This window comes from Lupinus angustifolius, chromosome LG06 (assembly GCF_001865875.1).
Source record: "Lupinus angustifolius cultivar Tanjil chromosome LG06, LupAngTanjil_v1.0, whole genome shotgun sequence".
In the NCBI taxonomy this organism is placed as follows: domain Eukaryota; kingdom Viridiplantae; phylum Streptophyta; class Magnoliopsida; order Fabales; family Fabaceae; genus Lupinus; species Lupinus angustifolius.
In genome coordinates this window covers 29,869,214-29,892,207 of record NC_032014.1, presented here as the reverse complement: position 1 = coordinate 29,892,207, position 22,994 = coordinate 29,869,214, and the positions used below count along the sequence as shown (strand labels likewise).

At 31.5% G+C, this 22,994-nt stretch overlaps 2 protein-coding genes across 3 annotated transcripts; both read left to right on the top strand.

The window, feature by feature from the left end:
• Positions 6,993-7,606, top strand: LOC109350885. Its single transcript, XM_019592197.1, has one exon. It carries the CDS (start codon positions 7,070-7,072, stop codon positions 7,403-7,405), a length of 336 nt encoding a protein of 111 aa, XP_019447742.1. The 5' UTR covers positions 6,993-7,069; the 3' UTR covers positions 7,406-7,606.
• Positions 16,917-21,442, top strand: LOC109350884 (probable beta-1,3-galactosyltransferase 2). 2 transcript variants are annotated; one of them, XM_019592196.1, is made up of 11 exons: positions 16,917-17,334; positions 18,541-18,637; positions 18,752-18,825; positions 19,105-19,319; positions 19,447-19,510; positions 19,655-19,727; positions 19,849-19,969; positions 20,081-20,168; positions 20,269-20,394; positions 20,487-20,596; positions 21,012-21,442. In XM_019592196.1, exons 1-11 carry the CDS (start codon positions 17,225-17,227, stop codon positions 21,107-21,109), a joined length of 1,176 nt encoding a protein of 391 aa, XP_019447741.1. In that variant the 5' UTR covers positions 16,917-17,224; the 3' UTR covers positions 21,110-21,442. The 2 variants fall into 2 exon arrangements, with proteins under 2 accessions (XP_019447741.1, XP_019447740.1); XM_019592195.1 differs by having other exon boundaries at positions 16,919-17,334; positions 20,939-21,442.

Here is a 22,994-nt window from a genome sequence, read left to right as displayed (position 1 = left end):
TTTGTATTCCACCTCTCTGAATCACTGAATCAATGGCTCTACAAACCGATCCAAACCAGAACAATCGTGAGCTAGACATCTCACAGAACCCATTAAACCCTTACTACCTTCATCCCGGAGAAAATCCGGGAATAGCCCTTGTCTCTCCACCTCTTGATGGCAAAAACTACAACTCTTGGAGCAAGGCCATGAGAAGAGCTTTCATTTCCAAAAATAAGTTCAAGTTTGTAAATGGTATGATTATGATGCCTATCCTTTCAGATCCTACATATGAAGCCTGGGAAAGATGTAACACCATGGTGATATCTTGGATTAACATATCAGTGTCTCAACAAATAGGACAAAGTCTAGTCTATATTGACTCGGCACAAGAACTATGGGAAGACCTTAAAGAAATGTTTTCCAAGGGAGATTATTTTAGATTTTCAGATCTCTTACAGGAGATACATTCCATAAAGCAAGGTGAGAGGGATGTTTCATCTTATTTCACTGACTTGAAGACCATATGGGAAGATTTGGAATCATTGAGGCCTCTACCTAACTGCATTTGCAATATTAATTGTACCTGCAATTCCTATAACATCACCAAGGGATATAGAGATTCTGAGTATGTCACTTGTTTTCTTAAAGGACTCAATGACCAATTCTTCACAGTAAAAACACAGATTCTACTCATGGAACCTCTGCCACAGATAAACAAAGTATGTTCTTTAGTGTTGCAACAAGAGGGACAATTGAATGATGCAGGACATGAAGACCAGAAAGGGATGATCAACTCAGTTAGCACTAGGCAGAATTGGAGACCAAACATTACCAGAAACAACGACCCTTACTCTAGAAAAATTCAAGATAATAATGTGGGAAACTATGGTCGTGGATTCATCGAAGGAACTTTTGGCAGAGGCATCCTTGGAAAGGGACAAGGAAACACTGGAAATGTCAAACTTTGTACTTTTTGTGGCAGAGATAAACATACTATGGACACTTGCTATTACAAGCATGGTTTTCCACCGAATTTTAAATTTAGAACTAGACCTGGTGAAAGTTCAATCAATTCTGCTCTTAATCAAAGGGTTGTTGACCACACTAACTCATCAGTTGACCCTGCTGCCAAACCAGAAACAAGTATTCACTAGAGTACAAAATTAACTTTTGATCCTAGTCATTGCATCAACCAAATATCTAGCAGTGAGGATCTGGAAGTTCCATCAGGTATGCCTACATCTCAAATAATTTGGATTCTTGATACTGGAGCAACAAATCATGTCACAAATGATCTAACTCTTTTTGCTTCACATCAAAATATTAAACCTATAATCATAAGATTACCTGATGGTTCTACTGTCTTGGCTAAGCAATCAGGAAATGTGGTTCTTTCTGATAAACTTATGCTTACCAATGTTCTTTACATTCCTACATTCTCTTATAACCTTATATTTGTACATAAATTGATTAACTCATCAAACTGCAGCATTATTTTTGACAAGAATTGTTGCATGATTCAGGATACAATTACCTTGAAGATGATTGGATATGTCGAGGTTCAAAACCATCTTTACATCCTCATTCAACACTCCAATTTAGACAAGTCTTTATGCCATACAATAAATAACTACATTGTTTCTTCTATAGATCTTTGACATTTTCGTTTAGGATACCCTTCAAAACTTGTTCTCAATCAAATATGCAAACAATTTCCTTATGTGAATTTTGAAAGTAATAAGATCTGTGATTTTTGTCATTTAGCTAAACAAACTAAACTTCATTTCCAAAATAGTTCTTCTACCGTTGCTCACCCTTTTGAGCTTATTCACATGGATATATGGGGTCCTGTGCATATCCCTTCTATTCATGGTCACAAGTATTTCTTAACTATTGTTGATGACTTTAGTAGACATACTTGGTTGTTTCTTATGCAATCCAAATCTAATGCCAGAGACCTTATTAAGAATTTTGTTACCTTAGCTTTAGTGCAATTTAACCAAAGGATCAAGAGCCTTAGATCTGATAATGGAATGGAATTCATTATGCCTAAGTTCTATGATGAGCATGGAATTATCCACCAAACATCTTGTGTGGAAACCCCTCAACAAAACTCCAGTGTTGAAAGAAAACACAGACACATCATGGATGTAACTAGAGCCCTGTTGTTTCATTCTCATATACCCAAAATATATTGGAGTTATACAACTAAACATGTTGTTTATCTCATCAACAGGTTGCCTACACCTATTCTTCACTCTAAATCCCCTTTTGAAATCCTGTTTAAATTTGTTCCATCTCTGCTTGATCTGAAGGTCTTTGGTAGTTTATGTTTTGGAAGTACCTTAATGCAGCATAGAACCAAATTGGATCCTCGAGCCAGAAAGTGTGCCTTTCTTGGTTACAAGACAGGCACCAAAGGCTATACTCTTCTAGATTTATCCTCTAGAGAAATATTTGTAACTAGAAATGCTCAATTTTATGAGCACATTTTCTCTTATGAACAAATTTCCCAAACTCAACCTGACTCCTCTCAACATAATCAGACCCATGTTCTTGACACATGGTGCAATGTCTTGGACCTTATTCCCAATTCTGTCACACACAACACTCCAACTGATATCCAAACTCCTGCTCACACCATATCCCCTGCTGTTAACCTTAGGAGATCCCAAAGACCTCATGTTCTTCCTATCTATATAAAGGATTTTCATTGCAGCCTCCTCAATTCTACTCAATTTCTATCCTCTGACAAAATTAAACATCCTCTACATTTTGTTATGTCTTACCAAACATTATCTACACCTTATCTTCATTATATCCTTTCTATCACCACTCAATCTGAGCCTAAGACCTTTCAACAAGCCATTCAGTCCAAAGATTGGATTGAAGCTATGCAAAGTGAGTTGAAAGCTTTAGAAAAAAATCATACTTGAGATGTTGTCCCCTTACCTGCTGGAAAGAAATCCATAGGATCAAAATGGATCTATAAACTTAAGTTCAGATTTGATGGAACCATAGAAAGACATAAGGCCAGACTTGTTGCCAAAGAGTATACTCAGACTGAGGGTCTGGATTATTTTGAGACATTTGCTCCAGTGGTTAAACTCACTACCATTCGAATTCTGTTAGCCATTACATCATCACATGGCTGGTTTCTTGAACAGCTTGATGTGAAGAATGCTTTTCTACATGGTGACCTCAATGAAGAGGTCTATATGACTTTGCCTCAAGACATTACTTGTTATATTCCCAATCTTGTGTGCAAACTCAACAAATCCCTCTATCGTTTGAAACAAGCTAGTCGACAATGGTTTGCAAAATTGTCTAAAGCTCTCATCTCTTTGGGATACCATCAATTCCCTCATGATCATTCTTTGTTTACCAAACATACCATTTCTGGTTTCACTACTTTAGTTGTCTATGTTGATGACTTGATTCTTACTAGCAATGATAAGAATGAGATTGCCATCGTTAAGCAATTCCTTCACAACACCTTCTAAATTAAAGATCTTGGGGCTCTAAGGTATTTTCTTGGCATTGAAGTTGCCCAATCTCACAAAGATCTCACTCTTACTCAAAGAAAATATATCATTGACTTGCTTTCTGGTGCTGGATTCCTTGAATCAAGGCCTGTTCCTACCCCTATGGTGAAAGGGAATCCTTTACACCGAAATGATAGTAATCCTTATGATAATACTGCCTTATATATAGGCAACTTGTAGGTAGACTGTTGTATCTAACTAATACCCGTCCTGATATTGCCTTCTCTGTCCAACAACTTAGTCATTTTTTGGATACTCCCATCGTGAATCATTACAAGGCTCTAACTCGTGTCCTTAGATATCTCAAAGGTAAACCTGGTCAAGGCCTGTTTTACCCTGCTAATTCTCCTCTTCAGTTAAAGGGTTTTAGTGACTCTGATTGGGCCACTTGCCCTGATACTAGGCGATCTGTTTCTGGTTGCTGCATGTTCTTAGGAAACTCTTTCATTTCCTGGAAATCTAAAAAGCAAAAGACTGTTTCAAGGTCTTCTTCCGAAGCTGAATATAGAGCTTTAGCTTTTGCCTCTTGTGAAATTCAATGGCTAACCTTCTTACTCACTGATTTATGCATTGATTTTAAGCAGTCTGCTTTATTGTATTGTGATAATAATTCTGCTCGTTATATTGCTGCTAATTCCGTTTTTCATGAACGTACAAAACATATTGATATTGATTGCCATGTTACTCGTGAGAGATTGCAAAATAATCTTTTTCATTTACTTCCCATCACTACTAATGAGCAAGTTGCAGAGTTATTCACAAAAGCATTGGAACCTTCCACTTTTTCTTATTTGTTATCCAAGCTAGGAGCTATTGACATTCACTCTCGAGCTTGAGGGGGAGTATTGCAGCATATTCAATATGGAAGCGCAAGCCCATTCTGTTTAGTCTTCTAGTTAGTTTATTATTTCTGTTTATGGATTGTATAGTTAGTTTAGTTAGTTATTCTGTTTTAGTTAGTTTCTATTTTTGGTGTTCCCTGTTTTTTGCTCTCTATAAGTTGTGGTTTCTATTCATCTTTTGGATGAGAATAAACATTGACATTTTGTATCTTTTCCATATGATTCAATAAAGATCACAGAGCTTTTCCTTCTTCTTCTTCTTCCTCTTCTTCTTTCTTGGTTTCTGTTTTCTACCATTCCAATAGGTGTTGCTAGGACAAATGATGAAGTAAGAGGGGCAAATAGGTCATTGACTGATTCAACCAAAAGAGGACACTTGACGGCTGATCCTAATAATCAGGAAAAGAGGAAAAGCACAAGGATGAACATAACTAACTCTAGACTGAAGGATTTCTATTGGTCTAGAGCCTAGTATATAACATGGTGAGCTATGGAAAGATGGTATGAAAGAATGTTCATGAATCTCCTCCCTGATTATTATGTTAATTTCTCTATTTTCTTCTTTGCACTTTCTCCATACTTGCTACTCACTTACTTAGAGTAGTCTCCTTCCATTGTAAGAAACTCATTCTCTATTTCATAATACAGAGATACACAGGCTTATTATTTTGTCTTTTAGTTATTGGTATTGTTTCATTGCAACTCCTTACATTGATGCTTTCATTTCATCACTGAGAATACTCACCTTAAAGAACTCACCTCAGATGTTAGGAGAACGTTGGAGCTCATAGAGACTCAGGACAAGGAGAATTCAGCAAGATTCCAGACCTTGGAGACAACTATGGATTCGTTGTTGAGGCAAAATTCTTGTACAAAAAATAGATCTAGAATTCCCCAGCTGGATTTTCCAAGATTTGATGGGTCAAATGCTCTTCAGTGGTTATTAAAGGAAGCACAATTTTTCTCATATTACAACACTCTTTATGATCAAAGATTGACTTTTGCTGCTATACATTTGGAGAAAAGAGTAGTTCCTTGGTACTAGATGATGCTTAGAACGAACCCTTTTCATTCATGGATAGCCTTTACTAGAGCACTGGAATTGGATTTTGGACCATCACCTGCCTTATGAGTGTCCCATTCACATTTGTTCAAACTCACTCAAATTGGCTCTATACATGATTATTATATCCAATTCACAACTCTACCTAATAGACTCCAAGATATTACTCTTTAAGCCTTCTTGAATTGCTTTATTGGAGGACATACAAAACTATATGTCCTGCTCGCCTAGATATATGGCCTTAGCGGGTGGGTACGTACATAGACCAAACCAAAATTTTCAATGTGATGAATGGTTTGAGATTTTTGGTCGTTGGACCAATATATTGACTCCATATTTTCTTCATTATTTATTTCTCTTTAATATTAAGAGTGAAATATTTATATACTGAGACTACAAAATTTATACATAGTCATTACGTTATTCGCCAATTCATATTGATTACTTTTTTTTGAAGAGTCAATAATGATTAAATATAAATGATAAATGATATAATAACAATATATAAAACTCAAACATTTTCAATATATACTTGTTTTTCTCTTCTCTAAATCATTATTTTTACTTCTCCACAAGATAAGATATGGACTTAATTAACCAATTCTAAGCAAATTCCTCACAAATATTTTTACAACTTTTGGTTCATTCAACAAGGAATGAATCAAATATTTGATACACAAAAGACAAGCATAAGAATACCAAGCCATCCTTATATATAATTAATGCAATAAGATAAGAAATATATAATATTAATTAGGAGAGTGATAATAATGGCCAACACTATCGATAATGAGAAACTCAGTATTGAAAATTGGTTTTATAATGTCTTCAAAATTTCAATTTTTTGATTAAAGATAAATTACTAGAGTGGATGAGTCAGCACAATTTAGGGGTCAACATAGACTAGTTGGATCGAGTATGGCTTATTCCATACCCAATCCTAAATGTTGGTTGAATCATTTCTGTGAACCCAAATCCCATCATAGATCCGAAGTAACATGATATTAAATATTTTACGAGTCAGCCTTTAAATTCAAACACAATTTTAAACCTGATTAAATATAACGCATAATCATTTTAGATAAAATGTTCTCAATATTACTTATTATTAAATACAATTTGATATATATATATATTGTTAATCATACATATTTGATGAAGAAATTAGAAAATCAATAATATTTTCAACCAAATCGTATCATTACTCTTTACAGAATTATAACAGAGACACATATAAATATGATAAATACGTAACCATGAGTCGGATCGGATCTAGTCATGCTTGCCTTATATCTTACCCTAAATATTAATTAGTTCTAATTTTTAAACTCGAACTCGTCCCTAAACTCAATAAGATTTAATCTTACACATACCTTAATCATAATTAAGTCATACCGAATGAATAAATAGTGTCAAATCCAGCTAATGCATGACACAAATTATGATGGAGTGTGGGGGTATTTAATAATAATAAAAAGGCAAAAAGAAAGTAAAATAAAATCCCGCCATGATAAGAGTGTGTGTTTTGAAACCCTCACATCACCCCGCTCTTCTTTCTATCCCTTCCCGCCTCTTCTCTCCATATAACCCTAATCCTTCTTCTTTCACTTTCTCACTCATTCTTCAATTTCCAAACCATGAACCACAGAACAACCATTCCTCATTTCCACAAATATCTCAAACCCGGAACCCTCGCCCGAATCCGTGATTCCAGAATCACCGCCCGATCCCACCGTCTCACCACCGCGCTCTCTCATATCCCTATCCGCCGCGCCACACCGCCGTCATCTCCGCCACACTCTTTCACCGTTGATGCCATTCCTTTCTTCGCTAATATATACTCTCCTCGTTGCCTTCAACGGAAGAAACTTATGGCTGCTAAGTCTATTTACTACTTACCTCCGAGTCCTGTTTCCGATTCGCCTGATCTTGTAACTGAATCGTTTGGATCGGATGTTATTGTCGCTAACTGAACTCTTTTTTTCTTTTTTTTTTTACTTTGTTGTTTATTTTTAATGCAGAGTGGTTTAGGATTCTAGATGTTAGATGTTTAGATCTATGTGTTCGCTCTTAGTAGCGATTATAATTATTATTATGTAAAAATAACAACAAGAAAATTTACTTTTAAAGAGTTGAAATTAATAAACTGCAATGGGATTTCCATTTTTGCATCAGTTTCAATTAGTTTAATTATTTCTATGTTGATGTTGCTTTGGTTCTTTAGCTTTACATCATGAATTAATTTGGTATCTTAGATTGTAAAAATGTCAATTTGATTACCTGTTTCTATATCAGTACTTTATTTGATTCTTGTGAAGATCTTGTAAATTTTCACGAGGGAACACATTTATTAATGATTCAAGCATAATGTGTACTTATATAGTGGGAAGGGGCTACTTAAGTTTGATGAATGTTGGATGAAATTGAATGTTAGTTTGTAAAATGCATATAAGATGATAAACTCAATGCCAATAAGATAATTTTTGGCATTGGATGAGTGGGGGGTACTAGAAGAAATAGGATAAAAATTGGATGTGTTAGAGAAAAAGTTGTCAGTTTCTCTTATGGCAGAAAAGATGGTGGAATTTTGATTTAGGTGATTTGGGCATTTGAATATGAGACTAGTAGAACTCATAATAAGGAGAGTATGCCAAATAGAAGTTAGTCAAGTTCATAAACACATTATGAGATTTGAACACATTGATTAATGGTATTCATAAACACATTATGGTTGTTTGGAACACATTGATTAATGGTATGCGTAGTTGGAAACCAGGTTGATGTATTTGGCATAATTACTCTGATGGTTATTGGATTTGAAGTTTCATTAGCTGTATCTTCAGTTTTGGTATGCATTAATGTGTGCATTTACTTTGTAACTTTGTTATACCATTAGCTTCTGTGTTTGACTAACTGGTTATTTAGAACGTTAAAACCTTATGAGATTGTTTATTGTCTCTTTATTTTTGTTCAATTTATTATTCCTGACTGATAAATTAAAGCATAGTTAAGCATGCTCTGTTTGAATTAGTAAATACTTTATTAATTTTATGTTCTGCATTGTGATGTTAGTCTGTTACTTATTTGTGAAATGTAGTGATGCTCGGAAGAAAGTGATTTGCATGACTTTGATCTTTAATTGTGTAAGGTAATTAATTATTTCTGCACATGCTAGTAAGATTGCTTTTGTCCATTATTCTTGATTATATGTTTTTCCAGTTACAATGATCTGTTTTCTAAACATGCTGTCCTCTAGTACATGCATTTAATTTATTTACCGAAGAGATGAACTATTCCTGGTGATTTCTAACAAAGTATAGTTATTTGATTTTTCAGATTTGTTATCACTGTGTATGGATGTTTAAGATTTGTCCTGAATTGGAGCTAATTCTAATAAGTTTGAATTTTAGAAATTGGATACAATGTATTTGAGGGTTTGGGGTTATACTTAAGGTGTCTCTGCCTGCTTTGGTTCCTACATTATTTTCAAATTTATATTATTTTTATATATCAGTATAAGTAATAAGACTTTTAACAAATCAATAACTTTTGCATAACATACCTTATTTAAATTTCCCACTTTTTAATTCTATGAACTAGTTATGTATAATAGTTAAATTTAAATTTATATAAATTATATTAATATGTTAGGTTGCCTCAATTCTATATCAAACATTGTTAAATCATGCTTTGTCAAGTTTTGGCTGAAGCAAATGACAATTAGTGAAGATATTCAGTTATTTTTGTAATATGGGTAGTGCAAGGGAAGAGGCAATTGCTGATAGCAGGACAAAGCATATGAAAACCAGGTTTATAGCTTGAAATCAGAAATCAATGAGTAACATGGCATGGCTAATATAGCTGATATTTATTTGTTCTTAGACGGCAAATTCGAGTTATGGCAGAATAACTTAGTTGTTTCATGAATGATATGTTTACATGTATGAATTTCACTTTTCATGGTTTCTTTCATGGCCGTTGAGCTTGAAAACATCTTGTTATATCATTTCTATGCTTGGTTAGTTTTTGTTTTCTAATTCCCTTCGCATTGTGCAATAGCTTATTATAGGCTTGATTGAAAATTGATTGTTACTAGTTTATGTGTTCTGTTAAAATGTAGTGAGTGCATTAATGTGTCTTTTGTGTGTTAATGTGATAAATGTTAATCTTCATCCTGTTTAATCAACAAATCTTCGTGGCAGTTCAGGGTTTATTCTATTCTCAATTTTTTAGTTCTGCCCATTGTTTAGGTTTGGCTTCCACTCTGTATATAATAATTTTTTTATGAGTCGCTTTATGATTTTGCAACTTAGTAGTTTTCCTAGTTGCAACTATAACAAGTAATATACGAGAAGCTAGAGAATTTATTTGTAATAACAGTGTAAGTGGTTTTTATATTATCAGCAAATCATCTATCATTCATATGTTAATCATCTATCAAACAAAAGTAATACAAATCAGTAGTGAATGAAGCAGAATTTGGTGATCATAATTTTCTGTACATTGATCAGGGCTTATCCAAGGATACCTTTGGTTAAAAGATTTATATGATTAATACATTTCTACATTTGGGTGAGAACATGAAACATGGTGCACTGGCTTGTGGGCCGAGATCAGTGCTGGAAGTAGGTCATTTGAAAAAGGCATTCATTTGTGTCACTTTTTCAACTAGGCCCAGTGACCTAAATTCATGGGTCTATAAATAAGTAAATACCACATAAAATGGCGGAATAAAAAAGGAAAAAGATAATAATGCTTAGTATTATCTTTTTGTCAATACTTTTGGGAAATTAGTTTTGGTTAGCTGAACAAATCTTAGGCTTTTAGCTAGTGATATATATATATATATATAAGTTAATCTAATAATATAAAGCTCTACTAGATACTCATGATGATCAAAATGTGAAATGTTGAATTCCTGAGAGTGACATTTATTGGAAAAGACAATTATACACCTCAAAAGAAATTAGTTCTTTATCTAAAAGGGTGAGGGGATATTTTTTGGTAGTACCGAAAAAATATATATGCATGAATTATGAGAACCATGTAGATATTTAGACTTTTGTGAATGTGAACATGTTAAAGAGCTGCAATATAGGTTTTTTTTTATTTCTTGGAATAATTAGATATCTGAAGAAAGTTGGGTGGTGAGTAAATTGAGTGGGACATAGCAACCTCCACTTTGGTGGTACTCTTTCATATTTATTTATGGTAACATTTTATAAAATGGAATCATGATTTATGGTTGGCACCATTAGATGATACAATCTATGAAGAAAAGTACAATCATGCTTTTATCATAAGCCCTGTTTGCTAAAGCTAAAGGTCTCATTTAGTTATTGCTAAAAAAATAGAAGAATATTCCATTCAAACAAAAAGAAGAAAATAATAGAAGAATGTTTGCTTTAAAGTCGCAATTGGCAAATTAGGTCTTTAATTTAAACTTCTTTGATTGTTAATTGATGGGAGCATTTAGGACGATATAGCACTTTTTATTTATTTTTAAAATAAGATTGTGTAACAAATTTATATAACTTGTTTATCATATGATGAAAAATATTCAAGTCTAAATTTCTCTATATAAAAATGTGATATATGTGATTGCCCTGCATCAAGTTGATATGTATCATTTTAAGTGACAAATATTAATTTCTTATGGTTGGAAGGATTTTCAAATTTGTTTGCTATTAGAATATAATATTATTAGTAACTAGTAAAATGATCATTGAAGTACCAATTCAATTGTCACAAAAGTAATATATCAAGTTATTGTATACACACAGGTTTGAGTAATATTATACAATTTAACAAGGTCTTAAGTTCAAAGTTTATAAAGTTGGTTTCTATTTGATGTAATATTATACAATTTAGCTAGCTCAAATTGGCTTAGCTAATTTGACTAGACTTCATTTCCTTAACTTTTTTTTGCTTATTCTTTCACCAAACTATACAAAATCAAAAGTTGACTATAAGATATTGATAGTTGCATGCATGCTATATTTAAAACTAATCCCAATTTGAGTCAAATAAGCAATTAATATCGAATTAGAGTCAATAAACAACACAATTATCAATTACTAGTACTAATAGTATTTTACTTCTTTGGATTGAGTACGTATAAGTAGTTTGTGACTCACTCATTTTTTATTATCAGCAATAAGATTATTAATATAGAGATAAAAAAAAAATAGTAGAACAAATGATACTCTTATTCATTAAATCTCTACAATTAACAAAGAAAAATACAATTTAAAAGATTATTCAACCAATCAACTAAAGAAAAAGAAAAGAAAACGTTCATTGATAAGACTCCAAGAATGTAGTAAAATAAGGTACAAAAAATATGTTAACTTGACAAGAAAGACAGAAAAATGATTTAGTTGTTGATGAGAAATTGAGAATGTGTGAGCCAAACTATGTTAACTTGTGTTACAAAACTGATAAAACAAAGTGTGCAAATGGCAGCTTTGGGTTGCTTCAAAGAGAATGAAGTACGTAGTACTGTAGTAGTATAAGTAAACGTGGTACAAAAGTGACAAAAGAATCATATATTACAAGCAACTAAGGAAGGTATCTTGGTCGTACCATAATTTTCCACACCATACAATAACTACACTTTGCTTTAAGAAGATAAAATCTTCTATGCTAAAATATTCTCATTCAATCAAATATTACTACATGTAATATTGTTAACTTAAAAAATAATTTAATATTTATATGATATTTATTTGTCAAAAAATAATGTTGGTGACTTTTTTTGGGTATTACTAAGAGTATCTCCTCACCCTATATATGAATCAAATCTTTGATGTTTTGGTCATCCTAAAAATCTAGCGGAACTTTACACCATTAGACTACCTCATCTTTGGTTGATTTTGGTGACTTTGCAATGTAAATAGTTGGATCAAGATTTATTAATTTAAAATTTAAATTGTCTTTTACTATAATTCAAATCTTAATCATCTAATTTTCATCCATTGACCCATTGATAAAATCACCATAATAAGGTGAACTATTATATTCAAATCCATTGTATCACTTGTCAAAATTAGTTCACCTTCATTGGTAATATATTCAGTTTAAGATCTCAATTACTATATACAACTATATTAATTCACATGTCACGTCCAACTTTGACATGATATATTTCCATACAATCATCATTAGACTATTAAACTTGTAAATGATATTATTAACATTTTTCTCAAACCACAAATAATACTATCAAATATTTTTTTAGAAAACATTTAAAAAATCACTTCACGAAGGTGGGCACCTATTTTTTTCACACCACTCAATTGTGGGTCTACCTCCTCTCTAATACTGGAGAATCCAGTACTAAAATATGACAAAGTTATAATAAATTTGACGATTTATAATATTTTATTCAAAAATAATTAAAAATCTACATCGTTAATTTTTTTGAAGAACACATATCATCATTTTCATCCCATATTGGACACCACTCCGATACTCGAAAAGACCTAGATTCCTCAATTGTGAGGCATGACAAGCTGGAATGTTATGTCTACCATATATGGGAGTAGCATGCAATTATAAGGGAGTTAACTTTTATAAATAATCTTCCCATCAAAGTGTTCCCTACAACCCTGCCCTTATAATAGATGATAACATGTGAAAGTTGCATTCAAACTAGTTTCAAATCACATGGATCGAGTTCCTCATTATCCTACCCTGTCTTCTTAACGTGCTTTCATGCTTTGCACCACATGCATCACTCAATATATAGGCCCCTACATGCAATGCAATCAATAATTAATACCTTTAGTTAATTCTATCAACATGCATATAATGTAATGGAATATGGTCACATTAATTCCTAGCATGGGGTTTAATTATAGGGTAAGGTGATTTACTCTCTTATCTTTATATGAAGTTATTACTTATATTATTAGATATTCACCTTGTCTTTAAGAAAATGTGGTAAATCAATCACATAAGCTTAATGGTTTGTTGTCAGAAGCTACAAGTTGGCATAACTTAATACATCGAAAAGTAATAAGGTATTATATAAGAATAATGCAAGTAAAATGATATATATGCAAATATGATATATTCTTAAAAATAATTTAGTCCAACTTGAATTCCTTGGTAATTGATATCTATTATGTTTTTAATTAACAACTAAGGGTAAGGTGTTTTTACCAAATGACTGAAAAATGATTATTTTGGGGTTGTAGTTATTCACCTCGATAAAAGATGAGGAAGAGAATCTTGATTGAGTAATATTAAAGCATCTTACACTTTTTTTGAGAGGAAGCCTCAGATAATCTTTGAACTCTCCAATATTATCTAAGTATTCTTGGGAGAAATACAATCTTAACACGTACTTCAAAAAATAAAATAATCACAAGCGTTTAATCCCATTTTTAAAATTTCATTTAAGAAGGATTTGAATAAATAAGCATATTCAACAAAATTTTACAAAAACAATTGTTTATAGTGAAAGTTATTTTTAAGGGGAAGGAGAGTATAGTTCAAACTTAGATGTTTATACTTATGTTTCACAATTCTGCCAATAGAGTTGGTTCTTAGGAATATTTTGAGAAATATGTTAAAAATAAAACTTTTTTATATTTCGTTTGTGAACTACTAAAATAAGTTTAGGAATATTATTTTTAAAATGCATTGATGTCGATCAAAAACAAAAATGAGAGTGGTGTGTTTGGATGACTAAATTGACCTTTGGTGACAAGTTAGGATGTTTTATTATTGAAAAATAATATATTCTCATACTAAATTTTTTTACTAATCCTCATATCCATAAAAAATACATTGATCACTTTCTTATGGCCATGAAGATTAGTAAGAGAATGTAACATTACTTTTATTATTAGCCGATGAAACATCACATTTAGAAGTCTCATGACACGTGTCAGAAATGCTCGTGATGTGGGCCATATGTTGGAAACGAATACGTAACGTGATTCATGTCGATAGAAGGGTTACACCTAATTATAGTGCGCCACGTTTAATGTTCTTAGATCTTCATCACGTGCCCTTCACCACAATTATTTCCATTAAATATTCACAATAATGCTTTAACTTTAATATATTGACTCACACTTATATGTCAAAACTTATATTATGTTTACATGAACCTATGCATTTGTCACTCCTCACATGACCCATCACTAACGACTGAACAAACTATTAACATTTTATACACCATTTAAACTAGTTCACCATTTCTATACTCCTTCTAAACTAGAAAGACCTTGTAATTATATAATAGTAATAATAGTAATATCATAATCTTGAAAAATATACAACAACTTCTAAACTAGATAGAAAACAATCCTTCTTTCCAAATCCTGTATCAATGCCAGATACATGGCTTAAAAAAGGTAGAAAGTCATAGCACACAGGAGGGTATTACCAGGATCCTATACACCTTGTTGTATTTTTTGGATCAACAATGAAATTTATTTAAAAAAATGTATAAACTAAGACAATAAGTAATACTTCTATCTACAACTACTAAAATATGGGTTTGACATCCATTCCAAATAAAAGAACTTGCAAATATTAACTTCAAAGTATTTTTGTTGAAGTACAAGAACTAAAGCTTAATAGGTTATCAATATTATATAGGTATTTATTGTTATAGAATATAGGAGCAAGTACCAATTTGCTACTTATAGATGATGCTAAAATGGACACCTAGCTAGTAGCTACTACTTCCTCATATCATAGAACATAAATAATTAATGGATCAACCAGATCTTAAAAAGGAAATAGTCATTCGTACTTCTTAGAGAATTATCATTATTTCTCAATCAGCAACATTTTTTTTATCAAAAGATTCTTTGTATATAACGACAAAGAAAAGTACTAGATGAAATAATTAAACTCTTACCTGTGTATTATCAATTTAAAAAATAGTATTTTAATATGTCATGTTCAGTAAATCTGACGACAAAAATACAAAAGAATATATAGGTTAATGTTCTATTTTCACGTATGTATCATTAGCCTCACATGTCAAAGGGAGAATTTACCTTCATATATTGTATGGAAAATTAGTTCTAAGAATATGACTAATGACTCAAAAATAGAAGGAAAAAAATGAATTGACAAAATTACAATTATTAATGTTTTTGGACTATATTTTTAACGTAAATTTTTTATCTTAAAATTTTAAACCAATATCTTAGGAAACATATTAACATTTTTTTTGTTAGTATTATACGATAGTTAGAGTAAGTTATTGTACTTAGTTGATAATTACGGTGGACAAGATTCGTTTTGTTTCTGAATAATTTATGATCTGCAGATATAACTCAAAGCACCATGCATATGTTAAATGTTTGTCTTGTCTAACAATGATTCCATGTTCTGAAATATAATCTGCAGCCAAAGACTATATTAAACCATATATGAGTAGATTCACTTCATAATACCTTTTACTTTATTTTCTATTTTTATTTTATGCTTGTCAATTTCTATTTTTAAATATTTTATTTTACCTTTTTCTATTATAGTATTGGAATAAAAAAAAAAACGAGATCGAGTGATGCAACTTGGGTAACCTTTTCTGCTTTGTCACTGTCCATTTCCTCTTTACTTTTTATTCTTAAGCATATCAACTTTCTTATCTTGAAAATTCAATAAAAGGAAAATAAAATCCATGGATATAACGTGAATGTATCCTTGTCAAAGATACAAAGCCATGTTATGTTATTTACTCAAAAAGCAAAATGAAAGTAAACCAAAAAATTGGCAAAAACCTTTTGTATGGTTTTATGAAAAATAATATTTTTTACATCAAATATATAAGATATATACCATTTATGTCTGTTGATATTTATACTATGTTTTCGAGATACATATATGCATAAAAATAATTTTATTTATTATAATAAAAACTAGTAGAATTTTGTCTTCAATTAAAACTTGTAATCTATCCTTAAATCTAAGTAATTAAAATAGCACCTGAGAAATATAGGTGAATTAGAAATTAAGCTCACTCGTTTCTTTAAGTCAAATGATACTTATCTTAGAAAACTATATATAATTGACCATGCACAAAATAGTGATATTGTCCCTTCAAAGATTCATTGAGACACCATCAATTGCATTAAGGAACATTAACACATGTTAAGGGATAGCTTTCATGGTACATATTCTGCGTGAGTGTCAAGTAACTTTGAAGAAAGCCATGGTTCATGGTTAGAAAAATGCTTCATTCACGGTTTAGATTACATCAATGTTCTCTTCTTGTCTAACAAAAATAATAATCTCAAAATTGATTTTTGATAAAATACATGGATACTTTCAAAAATGGAAAATCCCAAACTAATTTCAAATCTCCATAAAAGTTAGAGAGGTAATATTGATCATAGAGAAAAACAATATAAAAATACTTTATACTGTCATTACATAGATATTATACTTTTCGGCTCGAGCCAACATGGACAGTTTGGTAATATGGTATTATAAAATAGGTCGGTTAGGAAGTCTCACATGTGTTCACTTCAACGACCCTTACCTACAAAGACTTAAACAACTTTTACCAACAACTCCAGAGAGAAGAAATTCAAACAGAAAAACACAAATCAAAGTAAAACCATACCATATCATAGAACATAGGATAGAGATATAGAAAGGAAGAAACCACAAGTGAAAAAAGAAAAGAAAAGAATAAAAACAGAGGACCCTTTCTGTTCTGATTCTTTCTCTCTTCTACCACCCCAAATCTCTTTCTTTTCAAATTTGCTACCTTTTTTGCTCTATCAATTGGAAGATTGTTTTGAAAAATATATGAAACAATGAATTTGAAAAGCAGAGGAGATTTGCATGTAAGAAGTGTTGTTTCCCAGAAATGGATGATTTTGTTATGTATTGGAAGCTTTTGTGCTGGAATGTTCTTCACAAACAGGTAAATCAACTCTCCTTTCTGTCTATTGCTTCATGTTTTGTTGACTCCTGTTTTTCTCTCTTTCTTTTATGTAGTTTTTCATGTTTTTCTAAGTCCTATGAGGACTTTTCATATCATAGGTTGTGTTTTCAGATCTTCATTATATAAAAAGTACAAATTTGACACTGATTTTCAAGTGCTTAATTCATTGACTTATTGGTATTTGTTAATTTGGATGGATTTAGTTTTGTGAAGATGTTATGATATATATATATACACATATATGAATTTAAATCTTTAAGTTCACTAATTAGAATTTGATATGATTCTCAAGGCTACTAAACTTTTTCACTAAAACTCATAGAAGATGTGGAATGGATCTGAAGTCAATTCTGGTCCAATACTGCCAAATTTGTGAACCATTAATTCCTGCTTCAATTAATTCAGTTCTATCAATAAGTTTATATATATATACTCCAAGGTTAAAGAAATTACCCATCTTAATTACTACTCACAACTTACCATATAAGAATTTATGTTAAATCTTTCTAAAATTTCCTTCTACAAATCTCTTACTAATGATTTAAAAAAATATGAAATGAAAAGTAAATAAATTTGTTGTCTTGAAAATATAATAAACATTTAATATATCTTCTCTATTTAGAAGGGGGATATTTGCAAGATGAAATAGTAAAAGGATTTATAATTATTCAATAATAAATCTCACTAATGAACGGTGAAGAAGATATTTCTCACATTTAATAATTGATTGTCACTCTCTTAGACTTAGTCAATGATCGTAGTCATAATTAAAGCACTTATTTATATATTTTTTATTTTTTTTAGTACTAGCAATAGTATTTTCTCAACTTTTTTAGTTAGAAACTAATCTTTTTCAACATTCGTGGCCCATTCCAGAAATTGAACCATTGACCTTGGAGATACAGTGTAGCCTTACACCACTAGATGGACCTTTCTTTTTTTTTTTTTTTAATTGATAATCCAACCTATTTGTAGGTACTTTACTTTTTTCAATTGCAAACATAAGATGGCATCACTAAAGTCTTTTAAGTAAATAAATGTTAATCACTTTTCATAGTTTCTGTAACAACTTGAAGTATTTAATTGTTTTCAAATTCGACTAACAAACATAACATTTATGTACATATTGTGATATAGTTGTTGTTGCATTTTTCTGATGAAATATTTGAATGTGTTAAATTAAAGGATGTGGATTATTCCTGAGCCTAAAGCACTTGCACGAACAACAGCTATGGAAGCTGAAAAGTTGAATTTAGTTTCAGAAGATTGTCATTCAAGAATTGTAAGCACTGTTACATTTTTTTTTCAATTAGCTGAAAAATCATGTTTTGAATTCAATGGTTTATGTATGTAATATGAAATTCTTATATAATTTTTTTCTGTTGGTGTTCCTTAGTTGCAAGAGAAGGAAGTGAAGCCTGAAACCAAAATCATCTATAGGGAAGTTTCCAACACACATAATGCCATACAGTAAGTTATAACATGACCCTATTCTAATTTAAGGTAGCGTTTGGTGCACGGACAGAACAAGATGAAATCGATGTTTTGTTCTCTTTGATTCCTACTATATCGATCGATAAAAACTGTTACATTTTTTAATCTTATGTTTCTTCCTAGAATACACCAAACACATAATATAACTAGTATGTAGTATGTTATGTTCTGACTTCTGTGACAAATGCTACCTAAGTATGTTTTCATTGTTATGTTTTTTATGCTCTAAACATGTTTGATTGTATTGGAATTCAGAACATTGGACAAGACTATTTCAAACTTAGAGATGGAATTAGCTGCTGCAAAATCAGCACAAGAGTCTATAAGAAGTGGTGGTCCTGTATCACAAGATATAAAGATGAGTGAATCATCATCTACTAAGAGAAGGTATCTAATGGTTATAGGAATTAATACTGCTTTTAGCAGCAGGAAAAGAAGAGACTCGATTCGTGCAACATGGATGCCACAAGGTTCATAATTTTGTTCCATGCTACATAATCATTTTCTGTTATGATTTTTATGTTATTCTGTCTACTTTGTGAGACACTTAGGTGTGTAATTCTGATTGATCGGTTCTTGTGATAACATGGAAAATAGGCGAAAAAAGAAAGAAGCTAGAGGAAGAGAAAGGCATTATCATCCGCTTTGTAATTGGTCATGGGTAAGTTCATGGTCCTTTTTTGTGCATATTATTGAAACTTAGGAAGTAAATTACATGCTAAGATCAAAGAGTGTTTTCAAAATTTCTCCTAATTATATTGAATGCATTGTAAAATGAAGTTCTTTTTTTCTCTTCTTTCTGTAGGGCTACATCAGGGGGTATCCTAGACAGAGCAATTGAAGCAGAAAATGCAAAACATGGAGATATCCTGAGGCTGGTAATAATCATCTTTCTCTCATTTTGTCACTACCTGCATATATAATAACTAGCCAAGATAGAATGACCATGTTTATAAGAAGAAACACAAGTTTTTAAACCTTTGTGCTTTGATTCTGCAGGATCATGTTGAAGGATACCTTGAATTATCGGCAAAGACAAAGATCTACTTCGCTACTGCTGTTAATTTATGGGATGCTGACTTCTATATCAAAGTTGATGACGATGTCCATGTAAATATAGGTATCTAAAGTTTTTCGATCTCTAATGATCTTAGAAATGTTTACATACTAAGTATGCAACATGTAATTATGAATACTATATTTTTTTACTATCCTATTTTGTCTTTTTTAGCAACACTAGGAGCAACTCTAGTTAGGCATCGATCTAAACCTCGGGTATACATTGGATGCATGAAATCCGGGCCGGTTCTTAATCAAAAGTGAGAATTATTTTCTTTTATCCTTGTTTACATTTATTTAAGAGTTGTAAATTTGTTACTTGTTTCACTTCTAGCTTCTTATATGTCTAGTTTCATGCAGAGGAGTAAGGTACCATGAACCAGAATATTGGAAATTCGGTGAGACTGGAAACAAGTATTTTCGTCACGCCACAGGACAATTGTATGCTATTTCGAAAGATTTGGCTACATACATTTCAACTAACCAGTAAGTTTCTTAATTGATGTAAAATTTATAGACTTGTGGTACAAGTAATGTGTTTATTTCCATGATAACCTATGTGTATATGTTTGTGACAGGCATGTTCTTCATAAGTATGCCAATGAGGATGTCTCATTAGGTGCTTGGTTTATTGGACTTGATGTGAACCATATAGATGATAGGAGACTCTGCTGTGGTACACCACCAGGTGAAATTTTTTCTAGTGAATTATTAATGTTATCAAATCACTTCTCAAGAACATTCTAATATAAAAGAATTGGATACTTTTTATGTTACATGCTGATAGCACATGTAGTGACACAATTTATAAGATACCAGAAGTGATCTTTTTATGTTACTAAGATCACTCTCTTTAAGAACTCCTAAAGAGTTGCATGATTGAATAGATATGATAAAGAGCCTAGATAATAAAATTCAAGAGAGTTAGATAATTGAAGAAGCTCTAAAAAAATCAAATGTATTGAAAATTTTCATTTAATAATGTTTTTATTAATAAGTATTAAGATTATTAGAAGGGATAATATTGCAGATTGTGAATGGAAGGCCCAAGCAGGGAACGTTTGTGTAGCCTCATTTGATTGGACTTGCAGTGGAATTTGTAGGTCAGCTGAGCGGATCAAAGAGGTCCATAAGAGATGCGGCGAAGGTGAGAAAGCTTTGTGGAGTGTCTCTTTCTAACTCGGGAAGAGTAGTAGTATGAGTCACAGAGTCAGCCTTCCAACCGAAAATTGGGTTATAACAATAAGATATAAACCAAGGCAATGAAGCAAGGTTGCAAGGATTTCCTTTTTTTTTCTATATATTTTTTATCAAGTAAAGAGAAATTTTCATTTTACAAGAGAAAGAGAAAGAGCTTAACTTTCCCATGGACTTTCAACATTTTAGTAGAGGAGATTGACCATGGTAGCAGCCAAAATAAATAGGATATAATAATATTCTTTGATGCTTGTAAGGCCACTCTATATGTTAATAGTTAGTTTTTATGGCTATCAAGCTCCTAATAAATATAGCTAATATATATATTTGGAGTATATTTGAATTTTCTATTTGGTAATGGTTGAAATTACTCCTATCTCTTACTCTACATTTGGAACGTTCTAGTATAGAATTCCATAGGAGAGAACAATTCATATATTATTTTCTGACCCCACTCTTTCATTATTTTATTAAATGGATTTAATCCCAGACCATTATCAATATAAAAGTTTACAGTAACATCATCAAGAGGACATGGGAAGATTCTTGATGGTCTATCTCATAAAAAACATGTAAAAAATAATAACATAGTCACATTGGCAATTAATTATGGAGTATGTATGAATATGACTATTGTATTTTAGGTGGGGGCAATTATTTTATATGCTATACTTTCCAAATTACATCAAAGTACAATAGATACTGTGTGAGCTAGCTACTTAGCTATATGAGAAATGGTGAATGCATCATACACAACTTGTTTGCTTTATTAGTACACTAACACATATTCTCATAACCAATCTTCAATATATGCTTCAATGTCATCAACGTAGATTCTAAACAAGACCCTTATTCATCATAACTCGATTTATAAAAAAATTAAAATAAAAAACTAAATATCTTTTAGTACATCAAAAAATAAAGTTGAATGAAAATAGAAAGCAATATATAGAGAGAAAGGCAAGATATCATTCAGAGGAAAGGGAAAATGCTACTTTAGAACTAACTCAATATTACAATCTCATATATTCACATATATTATTAATTATATTAATGCAATATATTTCAATAGGAATAATGATTTCATGTATGTAAATCAAATTACCTGAAAATAATTGAGCCTAACTACACTAGTTTATAGTTATTATAAATGTTCTTGGCTCATATTTTCACTACTCTAACAATGGAAAATGGTAACTAGGAGAACCTGCATGCACATCTTCTTGTCTTCTTGGCATCCAAAATGCTAACCCAACAACCTTTAAACCTTCCATAAGAAGTTTTGAGGGGTTTTAGGATCGAAATCACGTGATATTGGCACGGCTCAATAGAAAAGCAAGGCCTGGAGACATTTTGAGCATTGCTTTCTCATTGAACCGGACCAATATCCCGTTAAAACGGTCCCTATACCCCTTTCTTTTGCATCCATATGCTGTATGATATACATAGACACATAATAGTGAAGCATGAAAACAAAACTTGAAAGTTAAAACTGTTAAATGATACTTACAAAAAATAAATAATCCAGAAGGGGCAATGTTGTTAAGAATGTTGTTATGGTGGGACGGTTAAGAATGTGCTAGCACTCTTATAGTTCTTGATTTAAATGTGGAAGAGACTGAAAGTGATCTATGAATGGAGAAGAAAAACATTCCATGGGGTGGGTATATATAGAGTGAAATTCATGTGTTAAATATAATGAGCTAGATATCAAGGGTGAGCATGGGTCGATCCGAAATATTCGTAGAGTCATTTTTTTTGAACTCGAACCCAGCCCTAGTTTGACCCTAAATATCCATTTTTAATATGTTTACTAGCTAGTGTCCAAGATGAAATACAATATGCAAATCTCTAAGTACAAATGGCATGTACTCAAATTATTCCATGCT